At 33.2% G+C, this 15195-nt stretch overlaps 1 protein-coding gene across 1 annotated transcript; it reads left to right on the forward strand.

The window, feature by feature from the left end:
• Nucleotides 1–16: 16 nt before the first annotated feature.
• Nucleotides 17–1357, forward strand: LOC120183003 (protein SPA, chloroplastic-like). Its single transcript, XM_039187811.1, has 5 exons — nt 17–210; nt 323–406; nt 496–547; nt 670–826; nt 1260–1357. Exons 1-5 carry the CDS (start codon nt 55–57, stop codon nt 1279–1281), a joined length of 471 nt encoding a protein of 156 aa, XP_039043742.1. The 5' UTR covers nt 17–54; the 3' UTR covers nt 1282–1357.
• The last annotated feature ends 13838 nt before the right edge of the window (nt 1358–15195 follow it).

Genomic DNA, 15195 nt, shown 5'->3' on the forward strand with positions numbered 1-15195 from the left:
TCGGCGCTACACTTTCACTCTTTCTTCGTTTTCCCTTTTGAATTCTGAGGCAAAATGTCAATCACTCCTTCGCTCTCTCCTCTTCACTCTCCATTTCTTTGCATTCCGCTCAAACTCTCCACTCCGTCTTTGTCCTTCAAATGTGGAAGGAATCAGCGGCCGCCGCCCTCTTATCCATGCATCAGAGCCGTTGAATTTGATCAGAACACGGTTCTTCCTCTACCCTTTTAATTGCTACTCTTTCGAAGTGACATTGATATTACCTTTTAAATTTTTGAATAATTATGTTTAATAAAAGTAACCTGGACGACGCTGTTTTCAGGTAGTAGCAGTGTCGGTTGGACTTGTCAGCGTTGCGGTTGGAATCGGCATTCCAATCTTCTACGAAAATCAGATCGACAATGCAGTAAGTTGTTTGTTTATCAATCTTTGGATTGAACTCTGGGAACAAAAAGAAACAAAGAATGGGATCCTTTTTTTTTTTTTTTTTTGCAGGCTAACCGAGAAAATACCCAACCGTGCTTCCCTTGCAATGGAACCGGTGCCCGTAAGTAATCATTCTCTAGTATAGGAAAAACTTGTTCCTTGTTGTAATTAAAAGAATCCAGTATATACCGATGGGAAAGCTTTGTTTTGATTGAGTAATTCAAAGTGTGTGTGATGATGTAGAGAGGTGTAGATTTTGCATGGGAAATGGCACGATCAGTGTAGAGCTTGGCGGGGATGAAAAAGAGGTTTCGAAATGCGTGAACTGCGAAGGAGTTGGTTCCTTAACATGCACTACTTGCCAAGGTAGTGGGATTCAGCCTCGGTATCTTGATCGCAGGTATGTTTCAGTATCGGATACATGAATTTATACTAGAGGATGGAACTTATAAAATTTTAGAAATGTGAAAATAGATTACTAATAAAAAATATAAATGAGATACTTAAATTATATGAGAATTTAAAATTTTAAGGGTGACTATATTCTGGATTGGATATAATTACCTTGTGATTACTTGAAATTTGACCCGATTCATCTAATCACCATAAGAAGTGGCATGTAACAAATTTAGCAAGTTGTAACATTATGGAACACGAGAATATATAAAAGCGGGAGTACCAAACTTAAATAGAATTTGAAAATTTCAAGGTGACTACGTCCCTGAATATGATCACCCTGTGATTACTCGAAATTTGACTCAGTTCATCTAATCACCACAAGAAGTGGCATCTAATCTCCATTGTTGAAGGATTCAATGTTTTGTTTTGAACAGGGAATTTAAAGATGACGACTGAGGTGCAAGGGCAAAGAATTTGGACTTGCCTCGTGGGGATTGTTGATAAACATAAACCCAGTGATTTTGAAGGACATTGTGAAATCATTGGTTCTTTTTGTATTTACCCTACATTTGTTTTCTCCCATATATTTTGTGTCAAATTTTCTAGTTGCTGCTGATGGAACAACTTGTTCGTTTCGAAGGAAAGGATATTTGATTTATGAGTGTGGAAATTGTTCATAAAATCTTTGTGTATCATTGTTGCTGGTGGGTGCTAGATGAGTAAGACACTAGCATTGTTCACAGTATAAGGGAGAAAATCAAACAATTTGGGTATTCAGATTTCGAACCACGGATACTGTAATTTTTTAATAAAACATATGCAATCTAACATTCATGTTTATTTTAATCGTGTATCTGTTGAATTGAAATTAAATTAATCTTATAGCACTGTAGGCATAATTTTACACATTTTTGCATATTGAATCTGGCAAAGGTTTTTCGCGCATTTTTCCATATTTGGCTAAATGGTCTAAGGTATGTATATCTGATCATAAAAAAAAAAGTCACATTTAAAGTTTAGAGTAAAATACCCCAAATGTCACCCAGTTTTAGTATTTATATCGATTTTAGTCCTGAATTTTAAAACGTTTTCAATGTTATCATTGAACTGTTAACCCATTTACAGTCCAATGATGTAGTACTTTGGTGTTGACATGGAAGTTAAGAGAATAATTTCTTATTTCGCCTTAGCATCTTCTTTATTAAAGTTCTGATTTTTTTTTTCATCCATTTTTGGTTGCCATAAAAATAGTCATTCTTCTTCGACGTCTTTTACGATCACCGTTCACACTAATAAACTCATTTTATCATACTTAACTACTTTGTTGCTTTAGATTTTCCCAAACTTTTTTTAAAACACAATAATCACTTGCCACAATAACAAAATCATCTTGAATCTCCGGCAGAAAGAATTCAAGAGTTTGCCCTTGATTCACCTCAAACAGTTTCCTCTGGTCCATGAGTTCAAGTCAAATCAACAATACAAAACAAAATACAGAAGATCAGTCGAAGAAATAGAAAAGAAGACAGAATCCTCCCCGGCCGATAAGCCGGCTATCGTACGCCAAGAGCATTTTCCCCTTTCATTATTGAGAGCGTTTTTTCGGGTTTTCCTCTTACTTTTTAGCTTTATATTAATCTTTTTTAACGCTTCGCGTCATCAATTTAGCGGGTTGACGGGAGAGTGGTCATTTTATTACAAATCGATAATGTTAGTGATTAATTTGTTACTTTTGAAACTTTAGTAGGAAAAACAAAAACTAACTCAAACATTAATAGTTATTTATATAATTTACCCTAAAATTATTTATAAATGAAATAATGTATTAATTATAATTATATTTCTCTTAAAAACATTATTAGAATTAGTTTTGCTTTGTATTTTTTCTTTATTTTTAATAATTGAACTTAATTTATAATATTAATTTTAGCTGACCCTATTCACATATGTAGTGGGGTAAGAGGGAGGTAGGATAATAGATTGCCCCCAACGCAAGGTTGAGAGTAACTTCCGTGAAAGACCTCCGTTATGAATTGCCCTCAGTTGGACTCGATCCCACGACCACAAGGTTAAAAGCCTTGTGCTCTACCAACTAAGCTAGACGAGCAATTCTTAATTTATAATATTAAATTAAAACTAAAATTTTAAATAATATAAAATTAAATTTATGATGAATTTAAAATTAAACAATCTTATTAATAACCTCAAGAACTCTATTTTAGGTGGCCAATTTTGTAATTATATTTTATATTTATTCTATTTTTTTAATTATTAACTGAATAAAATATATTACTGATAATAATAAAGTAATAAAATTTAAGATTTAGTGTTTGGTAATAAAAGTAAGATTTATAGTTATTTTTTAAATTAATCTGTAGGATTAAATATTTGATTATAGTTGTTTTCTAATGAGAGTTAAATTTTAAAAGAAGTATGGTTAAAAAGATAATGAGAATTAATTAAGTTTAATTAAAATCCAACCAACATTAAAAAAGGGAAAACTACAGAGTTTGTCACTTTTGTTTCAGTTTTATAAACGTATGGTCATTAGATTCAAAAAATATAATTCGTAGTCACTTTCGTTTTGTTTTAATTAAGATGATATCACTTAAACGTTAACTTATGTTAATTTGAAGATGTGGTATATTATTAAAAAGGTTCAATTTTTACTTAAACTCTTGAACTATAAATAAATTACTAATCATGAGTTTTATTTTGTAAATCTAAAATAGTTTAGGGATAAAATATCAATTTACTCTTTTTTTCTATATGTTTTCTTTCCCAAAACCCTTTCTTCCCCCACACCGTTAGTTTTCTCTTCTGGTTTTGTGGTGGGTTCTACAGCAGTATGGCAATTGGCTTTGGTCACACTGGCAGTGGTTCCTCTCATTGTTGTGATTGGAGCAACCCATACCACCTCAATAGCCAAGCTCTCTGCTAAAAGCCAAGAAGCTTTATCTCAAGGGAAAATATTGTAGAACAGGTTAAAAAAGGTGCAAATTTTGAGTTTCCAACATTTTATTCCAGGATTTCCCTTCTCATCTGGGTATTTACTAATCGCAGACGGTGGTTTAATTTCGGGTTGTTATGGCTTTTGTTGGCGAGTCAAGAGCATTACAAGCCTACTCTTCGACGTTGAAGGTTGCTCAAAAGCTCGGTTACAAAATGGGATTCGCAAAGGGAATGGGATTGGGGGCGATTTACTTTGTTGTCTTTTGTTGCTATGTTCTTCTTCTCTGGTGAGGTTATCTGGTTAGGCATCATTACACCAATGGAGGACTTGCCATTGCCAACATGTTTGCTGTTATGATTGGTGGATTGTAAGTACTCTGTTTTCGAATAAGGTCGAAAGAGAAGAGACGGCGTCAAACGGTGCCATGGAAAGAACTCCATTGCTCATTTTCCTGTCAATTGTTGGAGGTTTCGAGAGTGGCTCACAAGAGATGGTTTGAAGCAGGGAAAGCGTAGAAGATGGTTTGTAAGTGACCAATTTTATAATTTACCCTAAAATAAAGTTGGAAAATAGCTTAATCATACCCTACTTTACCAGTGAGAGAACTGATATGACCCATAAATCTATTGGCATTTTTATATACCAAAAATATTAAGAAATGACTTTGAGTAGATGTTTGCTGTGGCTTTTGAATTTCCGGCTCTTCTTGATCGGAATTATTAAATTTTTAGAGAGGACTTGGAGTTTTTGTTCAGCTAAAAGTGAAGACTTTAGACGAGGAATCCCTCTTTTTCAGGGGAGACTCCTTGACGACCGTGGCGTAAACAATAGTTATGCAATAAGAAAATTAGTGTTGGCTAACCTATGGTTTACACTAAAGAGCATATATGAGAAATCACTTCTCCCCTACTGAAAGCGGAGTTTCACACGAGAAGGGATAATAACTCATCTGCAAGAGACTGTCGATTTAGCTCATAATCATCCATTGAGTTGTGTTGGTATGTACTCAAGTTCTGGTTGCAAACATGTGCGGGGAGAAAACAAACCTAGAACTGATTCGAGTAATATGGATTTTTAAGGTTACATAATTTTATTTTACACGTGAAACAATCATGTATATATATGCAATGATAATTTTTTTTTTTTTTAGTTTCTGAATCAAATTTCAATCATCACCAAATAATTATAGTTTTAGTTTTATTTTACACATGAAATGATTGATATTGATTTCATTTGTTATTGTTTCTTTTTCTATGCTTCTCACTTTCACTCTCTTTTTCTGTTCATGTTCATTTTCTTTTTTGATTACAATCTCAAGTTTTTATCCTGTTCTTTATCAACGTCTCAACACTTTTTTATTTAATTTTTCATTAAAAATAATTTTCTTTATTTGTATTTTCATGTCGCTTGTTTTTCTTTTGATTTCTTACTATGTAACTTGAATTTTTTTTGAGTTGAGGCAATAAAATATGGTGCACCTTTCAATTTTTTAGCCTATGTTATTGCGAAGTTTTACAGAAGCAGCTACAGCCACATCCATATCTCCATAATCTGATATCAGGATCAACATATCCAACTTTCAAGTTGAAGAAAGCTCCTCCTCCTTGGAATATAATCTTGAGGGCAACATCGTAAATGTTTTTGAGCCTGTGTTATCACTAAGTTTACAGAAACAACTACAATCGCATCTACATCTCCACAATTTGATATCTTGGTCAATATATCTAACAGGCTGCTCTTTGGAATTTGATCTTGAAGGCAACACCAAAGAAGTTGTTGATAGTTTCTACACACCTCAACATGTTCTATCTCCTACACCGCAACATTGAAGGCCATGTTCCAAAAGTAAAATAATTTCAAGTAGCCCAACTCATACACTATAAATGACCTAAAATATACTACTAGTTTACATTAACTCTTGTTTGTTAGTTAGCCTTTTATTCTATAAATTTTTAGTGCATAATAATACTTAGACGACAATGCTGATCATATATCATTCACATGACATAGTCGATCATATATCAATCATGCGATATAATCGACCATATATTATTCAAACAATAGAGCTGACTATATATTAAAACTAATTTAAGTGCACTAAGAACTTAAAACAAACTAAGGCTTAACCAGGAAAGTTAAAGAGAGTGGAACATTTTTATTAATACAAAATACAATTACAATATTACACATTTACCTACTATTTGTCTATTCTCTACCTCTAAGTTCTCTTTTTCTAACTATCACCTTTTGCATTTTTTCTACACTTTTTTTTTCACTCCATTTACGCTGGTAAATTTCACCCTATTTGTAGATTTTAGTGGTCATTGGATTGTTGCAATATGTCAATATCTTAGTCATTTAACCTTATAAATATCTAGATTTTTCTATAGATAATTCTAGACATAATATTAAATATTACAAATATCTAGATTATTTTATGAATATTTTTAGACATATACTATTTTTATATTATTCTAGAATATTCTCAAGATATATGTATTCTAAATGATACTTACATATTTCCTTAGAATTTGCATTAACTTTCAACAATATTGTTAAATTGTTTTTAACCATTTTTAAAATTTTATTGCGTTTTATAATCAATCATGTTCCTTATCAGTTCATGTTTAGAACTAAATGTGAATCAATTAAACCGTAAAATATCTCCCAAAGCAATTATTATCTCGTGTTTCATTGTTACGTTCATATGTACAAACATTTCAAGAGAATGATAAAGTTTAAAGTTGTATTCCGATAGACGGGTAAAGAAACGAGATACAGAGAAGAAGCGATTACTTTTATCAAGTTTTTCAGTTTCCAGGGTTCGATTTGTGGATGAGGATGCATAATGGTTGGAATACAATTTTAGGTTTAGTATTTAAAAATAGTGAAAGTTTTTAAATAGTCTGAAATGATTATTATCCTGTAGATACAGTTACTCGAACTTAAAATCTTAAAGAAAAACAATATTTCTTTTGATCATCGAAATCACTCAATTTGTTCAATAGTGATTTTATTTTAAAACTCAAGAACAATATGTTTTTATATTGTTTATCTTCATGTTAATTATAGATTATTGAATACTTTTGGCGTTCTCCAGGTTTTTTTTATTGACTGCCCGATTTTATATCTTTGATATCTAATTTTGTCCGAGTAATCACACGAGGAAGCTAGAAAAATAATTGAATTCATTTGAATTAAAATGGATTATGGGAGCTCTCAATTTATTAAAGAAATTATCAAGGTTTAATAAATTAATACCGATGCAATAGATGTAAAAAGATTATTAAGGTACAAATCAAAAGATCTGTCTAAGGATTTTGTTCTTATCCTTTAAGATCTCAAGTTCGAGGACTGTGTACGCAAGGGTATGAGCTTTCATTGTCAAAGGTTTCTATCTTATATGGTTATAAAAAATTGTTTAAATTAAAATCAAATAGTATCTTATTATTATAAATATTTGTAATTAAATTTAAACAAAAACTCAAACAACTTGACTCATATTTTATAAACTCGACTCGACTAAAAAATATTCAAATAAAATTTGAATTATAAAATAGGATTCGTCAACTCGAATAAATAGAAATTTTTTACCTTAACTAAACTCGATCGAACGCTCACCCCTACTTTCATCATCATTTATAGGTTTAATATAGCTTTGATTACGGGTAGTAAATTACAAGTGAACTCAAAATATTAAATTTTTTGACTTGATATTAAAAAAAATGATTTGAAATAAAAAATTCAAATAAAATTTAAGTTATAAAGTAAGATTTAATAATTTAATTCATTTAAAAGATTTTAACTTTACTCAACTTGACCCATAACTTTAAATTCCTGCATAGTCAAGTTCGTTATATCATTCATTATAGGATATAATCAATCACCATTCAATTTACGTTATTGTGACTCCTCTCTAAGAGTCTGGATGATAAAAAAAATATTGGATTAAAATTGAGAACAAATATCTTGTGAATACAGCATCGACTATTGAGAATTCGAACAATTATCAAATAGATAATATTTACATATTTTTCTGAAATAATCCAAAAATCTCTCGACAGAGACATTACTTCATTGGCAGGACTAATGGTGATTGAAGACGGGCCATTTCTTCTTCTTTTCTTGCTCTGTTCTCACTTTTCCTGGTTTGATACTTAATTGGGTTATGTCTAGTGGTGTTTCTATGGACTGGAGGAAGCTATTTGCAGCGACGGATGAGCAGGAATTGTATTTTTTTGCCATTGGATATTGAGGGTTCGGTTGTGGTGAAACCGCCTCGTGTTGTGTTTGATGAAGGATTTCTGAGTGGAGATATTCGTTGGTTGGACAATTATTGGTTCTGCACCGAATTTTTCTTCTTTTCAAAAGATTATTGAGATCATGTGGGGAACATTTTCTCCACTAAAGTTCATTTTAGCAGGCTCGAATTTGTTTGTGTTTTTTTTTGTTAATTCAACTGCTAGGGCTAGATATTAGAAAATAGTCCTTGGCACGTGCATCATAAGCCTGTTTTTCTTAGGAAATGGGAGCCAAATTTAAAGGAATTAAACTTTGATTTGATTCATATGCCCATTTGGATTCAGCTATACAACGTTCCACAAAAATTGTTTTCGAAGAAGACACTTAGTTACATTACGAGTGCTCTAGGGAAACCTTTGCACATGGATTCTATTACTGTTTCTAGAGAACATCTTGAGTATGCTAGAATTTGCATAGAAATTATTGTTGGCTCTAAAATTTCTGATCATATTGATGTGCAGTTATGCTTATGTTGTTATAATTCGTGTATATGTTCCTTGGATGCTTTCTTCTTGCTCTGTTTGTAATCGATTTGGTCGTGTAGATAAATATTGTACTATAAGTAAAAAGCCTAAGCAAGTTTGGAAAGTTAAAACAACTTTAGATTAAAATATTAGAGATAATGTAGGTGCTAGTGGTTTCTCTGTAGTCAATATGGATTTAGCTTTGGTTGAGCGAACTACTGCTCTTGGTTCTAGTATTTTGGATGCAAGTCTTGATATTGATATTGTGGGTGTTAGTGCTATTGTGCATGTTGATTCAGTTGGTGAGATTAATTCTAAATTGGTTGATAAGCCTGTTAGTGTTGTGTTGGCTTGTGATTCTGGTTTTACTATTGATCAGACTAAAGATAAGGGGGCTTCTTTTCCTTCTTCTCAGCCTCGGAGGGAGCGAGGTAGGCCTGCTAAGGAGGGTGGCAAAGCTATTTTGGTTGGGTCGAAGAATAAGTTTGAGATGCTTAATTATATTGACTGATAATATAATGTTTGTTATGGATAATTCTGCATGTAAACCTAGAGATGCCTCTCTTGGTGTGGCTAAATTGTTGTAGGATATAATGGTGAAAAAATGGAGCATTTGGATAAAGCAAAAAAAGTTGATGATGACCTTAGTTATATTGGTTAGGTTTCTTCTTCTACTTATTTAATATGATCATTTGTTATCAGAATATTAGAGGATTGAATAATCCTCTGAAGCAGGGTAATATTTTGCTTAGGACTGATAGTTGTAAGGCGAATATTTTGTCTTTTGGAAACTAGAGTCTAGGAGGACAAATATGTTGATATTTTAAAGAACATGTTTTTGTGAGTGGAACTATTGTTGTAATTATGGTTGTGCTTTGAATGTTAGAGTATGGGTTCTTTTGAGAAGGGAGTTGTCTTTCTCTATTTGTCAAATTTCTGATCAAGTAGTCTCTTTTAAGGGTTCTTTTGGTGGTCATGAATTGATGCTTTTCGTTGTGTATGGTTTTAATAAGGGTATTGCTAGGAGAAAACGTTGGCATCATTTGAAGTTCATGGAGGGTTTTGTGGATTATTTACCATGGATTGTTGGTGGTGACTACAATGTCATTTTGAAGTCTGATGAAAGTTCTGGTTTTTAGGGCTTTTATGTCTTCTAATAATAAGGATTTCCAAAGTTGTGTTGAGGATTTAGGTCTTGTTGATCCCCCGTACTTTGGTCCTCTCTATACTTGGTCTAACAAGCAACATGAGGTGTATTTGGCTCAGAAATTGGATAGAGTTCTCATAAACTCTAGCTATTTTAGTGCCTTTTCGGATTCCTTTGTGGAGTTCCTGGCTCCGGGGGTATCTGATCTTTGTCCGACCTTGGTTTGGTTTTCTAATTAAGCTCCTATCAATAGGCCTAAGCCACATCCTAAATTTTTTGGTATTGTTAAGGAATCGTGGAAGCAACCAATTTCGGGGAATCCTTTACAAATCTTGTTTCAGAAATTAAAGCGATTGAAAAATAACCTCAAAATTTTGAACCATACTCAATATAGTGATATTTCTAGAAAAGTCAAGGAGAAAAGAGAGTTATGGAGAGCATTCAGATTGTAAAGTTAACCTCTGATAGGGTTGGTGCTATTATTGATGATGAGATTAAGATTCAAAGTGAGTTGCGTGCACTGTAGGAGGCCAAATTGCTTTTATATAAGCAAAAGGCTAGGGTGCAATGGCTTCAATATGGTGATCAGGGCACTCATTTTTTTTCACTCTGTGGTTGTTAGTAAAAGAAAAACATAACCATTCGAGTTCTCCACGATGTTTATGGGAATATGCTTGAATCTTTTGAGAATATGTCGATTGAGTTGGTGAATTTCTTTACAGAGCAGTTGAGGGCTGTTGACCAACATGTGAAGGGTTGTGATCCTAATCTGTTGTATGAACTTCTTTATTATTCCTTTTCACATGATGTTGTTGATTCATTGTGTAGGGAATTAATGAAGCTGAGGTAAAGAAAGCTATTTGGGGTCAAGGGAAGGATAAAGCTCCTAGCCCTGATGATTATTCTTCTTTTTTTTAAAGTGGCTTGGCCTATTATTGGGGTTGATTTTACTTCAGTTGTTAAATATTTCTTTTCTGCTTCTACAATCCTTCATTCTTTTAACTCTACAGCTATGGTTCTTGTTCCCAAGGTTCCTAATCCAGTAAGATTAAGGACATTCGGCCTATATTCTATTGCTCGGTGGTTTATATGGCCATCTCTAAGATCTTGGTGAGTCAATTTTCTACTGTTTTTTCTAGTATGATTTCTTTAAATCAAATTGTGTCTGTTAAAGGGTGGGGCATCGTGGATAATACCTTGCTTTCTCAGGAGATAGTGAAGGTCTATGCTAGGAAAACTATTTCCCCGAGGTGTTCTTTAAAGATTGACCTTCAAAGGGCCTTTGACTTGCTTAACTGGGAGTTTGTGAGGAGTATTCTTCATGCTTTAGGGCTGCCATATAAGTTCATTGGATGGATTTGAGCTTGTTTGTCTACTCCTAGGTACTCTATTGTTTTCAAAGGCAATTTAATTGGTTATTTTAAGGTTGAGTGTGGCATTCGGCAATATGACCCTTTGTCACCTTATATTTTTATTCTTGCTATGAATATTCTTCCTTGTATGCTTGACATGGCTGTTGCTAAGGGGATTTTTAGTTATCACCCTAGATGTAAGAAGGTTGGACTTATGCATCTTTGTTTTGCTGTTGACCTGCTTATTTTTGCAAAGGGACATCTAACTCTATTATTGGTGTTCAGTGTGTCTTAGACCAGTTTTATTCCATGTCTGGTTTAAGACTAAATGCTGCTAAGTGTGAGATCTTCATGTTTAGGGTTTCTGATGTTCAACATGAGACCATGAGGGATATTATTGGTTTTCAACTAGGCAGTCTCCCTGTGAGGTACTTGGGTGTTCCTTTGGTATCAAGAAAGCTCACTGAGAAGGATTGCATTAGTCTTATTGATAAGATTAGAGAAAGTTTGAATTTATGGGTAAAAGGCACCTTAGCTTTGCTGGTAGATTACAACTTATTAGGTTGTATTGTTTAACATGTCTAGTTATTGGTGCAGACAATTGATGTTGCCTCAATTAACGATAAAAATGATTGAGCAACTTTGTTCTCAGTTATTCTGGGAGGCTGTTGCTGCTAGTGGTGCCAGAGTAATTTGGAGGCAAGTTCGTTTCTTGAGATCTGAGGGTGGGCTTTGTGTTAAAGATATTGGTGGTTGGAACAAGGCGTGCATTTTACAACTGATCAGGAGCATCTTGGCTAAAGAGGGTTCCTTGTGGGTGGATTGTATGAAGCTTATTGACAAGCATCATTTGGTTGTCAAAATAAATTCCTCATTTTCAATAATATATAAGAAAGAAATGCATAGTAGAGAGAATCATGGTCGATCCATAAGGACTTGGGAAATTCCCAAATTTTAATTTGAATTGCTACGACCAAGGAATATGTAGTAAATTAAATAAGGGGGTTTGATAAAAATGATTGAATAAAAATAAGTAATTAAAGATGAAAATTAAGAAGATTGAAAATATAAAATTGAAAATACTTATGGTAAAAAGAATCTTTAAGCCTCGCTTTAAGTCAATTTGTTTCTGATAATAGAAAATGGATTTTCACTTCGGGATTCACGCCTGTTACAGTCTACAAGGATCGACCCTTGTAACTTGTTTTTCCTTTGGTAATCGATTTTCCCAAGGCCAATATTTGGAAATCCAGCTTTTAATTGAACCAACTACGACAATCGTCGCTAGCAAAAAAATAGTTTTAGTTTAGGACAAGTCGGACTCGAATTATGTTATCTCACTAAAAATCGAACCCGATCTTAGTTTCCCTTAGTGGACCTTCACTAAGTGTGTTAACAGGAAGTCGGATATGCTACAAGTCGATCTTTCCTCCCAACTTTAAATCAGAATAACATCCAAACCAACGAGTTCTTTTTGAAATGAAAGTGTTGATTTTATTTGATAGATCGGTTACCTATCCAAGTTTCCATAAAACTAATAGTGACATCCTGAAGATGTTAAGTGCTTTTCAATTCTCACATATTGAATTGAGTCATCACTTAGCCTTTTGGCTTATGAGAAAATTATCTAAGCATGACAGAAGTCATACTTAGCATATTGAAAAATAAAACTTGAAATAAAAAAATGAAAACAAAAGAAGAAGAGGATAACTTTTATAAAAACCGAAATCACCGAAAGTTACTGAATCTAAAAACAAGTGTTGTTTTTTAGCCTTAACCCAAGGGGTATTTATAGCTTCTAAAATCCTAGAGATAAACATGAAAATTAAAATAAAAAATAATCCTAAAGATAATTTCAAATGTTTTCAAATTCAAACTATAAATTTTTTAAAAAAAACTCCTAAGATATCTATGCCCATCCACATTCTAGAAGGTGCTGAATAGATCTTCTAGAAAACTATTACTTACTGGATCTTCTAGAAAATGTCACGTCAGAACGTGTTATGCCTATGTCTCTAACCATTACCAAATAATAATAAAAAAATTACAAAACGTACCATTTTTATTGCTAATTCTGGAAAATAATATCATGTACAAAAATAAGCAAAATACAACCAAATCAGTAGTAATAAATCCACAAGATCAAAGAATTATCAAGAAAATATTATCAATTTAGAACACTCATCAAATTTCTCCTCACTATCTCATGCTTGTCCTCAAGTAAACTTTAATCAAACAAGTAAAAAACTCCATTTACCTTTCTTTGCTAAGTCTCACGTCTAAGGAAGCAATGTAGGTAGAGACCACAATAATTATCTAAGATAATACACCAAATAATTGAACAACACTAATTAGAACAAGGCAAATATAATTGTGACATCCATTTATTCATCAATCTTAATGCAACCTAACTCAATACCTTACCAAGATTCACTCAAATCACTCAATGCGTTTGGGGTATAGAAACGCTAAACATCGGAACTGTCATGATATTACCATAGTCATGCATGCAAATCAAATCTCTACTACTAATTAGAACAAGATGCATAAATCAAAGGGTCTTGAATATGTTGAACGGGGTTTAGGTAAAGGTTGGGAAATAGGCTAATATTGTGGCTAAGATTCAAGACAAGGAACTAACAAATAACAAGTTCAACTCTGTCAATCGACTAAGTACATCAAGATAATAAGACACAAACCATCAAACTACACCTTTTCCTTTCGAAATTAATGTGACTTTTCCATACTTTTGTTTTTATTTTTTCCTTTTTTTCGAACTGTTTTTTTTATTTTGCACATGATTTCCTCTTTATGTAACTAATACAATAAAATGCTTCTGTTAATGGAGCATGATCATTCACCGGATAAAGTGTTCACTTATTTTGAAAATGACAGAAAAGAGGGATAAAATAAAAAGGCTCGGGTTTATAATTGTGGTGAAAACAAGGAATGGGAATAGACTCAAGATTTGTTAAGTAGGGGAAAATTCATGGGTATGCAATTCAGAAGGTAAAATTGAGTGGTTAATCCTAAGGTGCCCAAATCATTTTCAAGCATCATGTTCGTGTGTAATCTTGACAATATTTAAAATGCAGGTTCTAGAATACCAATGTCAAATTTGACACACTCAATCTGAAAAAATAAGAGCAAAATGATATGATCGTAAAGGCTCAAATCTTACCAAAGTGTGTTCATGTATTAAGCTAAGCACATTTCAACCAAAAAAATTGTGAAATACCACAAGAAATCCAACTTGATCATAACTCATATTATTCGCTATCATGAATATCTTAACCTAAATAATTATGTGTTCCCAAACAAGCATGGCATACCAAAAACATTCAACAAGACAAAGAAATTCAATGGAAATTTTTGCAAATTCATCCAACACATACTAGCATCAAAACATAGAGATAGGCAAAGGAAAATTCAACTCAAACTCTACCCTCTCACTTAGGGCGTTTTGTCCCGAAACGTAAAAGTAAAGTGCAATAGAAGGAAAAAAGTACACCCTAGATTTACTGTCGACCACGTCCAAGACTGCGACGGGAGGCGTTGGGACAAAGATATGAAAGGACCTTAACAATGTTCATCTCAATGGTGTTAAGACGGCTGTAGACTTCATGTTTGCATGTCCGGGAGAGGTGTTGAGGGTAGTGGTTGTGGTGCATTGCAACGAACAAAGACCTGATCACCGCGAGGAGTAAGGACACATGGGTGGAATAAAGTATGGTACGCTCGGGGTTCTAACAAGCAAGTCCATTGAATCCAAGCATCGCTCATCCAAGGCACATGTGGAAAAAGCATAAGTAAACATGATAACATCATCAATGCGAATGATTAATATAAGAGCCAATGATAAGTAGAAGATTAGATCGTATAACGATCTCAAAAGCCTGAGCAAACCAAAAACCTAAGTTCACCCGCTAACCGGTTAACATACATCATAAAAAGAAAATTCCAACCCAACTCAAGGAAGAAGAAGAATAATTTCTTCCTGAGTAATTGTAAGCTAAAAACAGTGTATGTAACGTAAGGCTAGGTCGTGTATATTATGGGCTCGAGTCGAGAAAGTGTTGAATGAATGACCAACCAATCCGATTAGTGCTTCATAAGCCATATTGGCATCAAAGTCATGCGGAATCTCAAGCA

The sequence above is a fragment of the Hibiscus syriacus genome, unplaced genomic scaffold (genome assembly GCF_006381635.1).
Source record: "Hibiscus syriacus cultivar Baekdansim isolate YM2019G1 unplaced genomic scaffold, ASM638163v2 tig00003725_pilon, whole genome shotgun sequence".
Lineage (NCBI taxonomy): Eukaryota > Viridiplantae > Streptophyta > Magnoliopsida > Malvales > Malvaceae > Hibiscus > Hibiscus syriacus.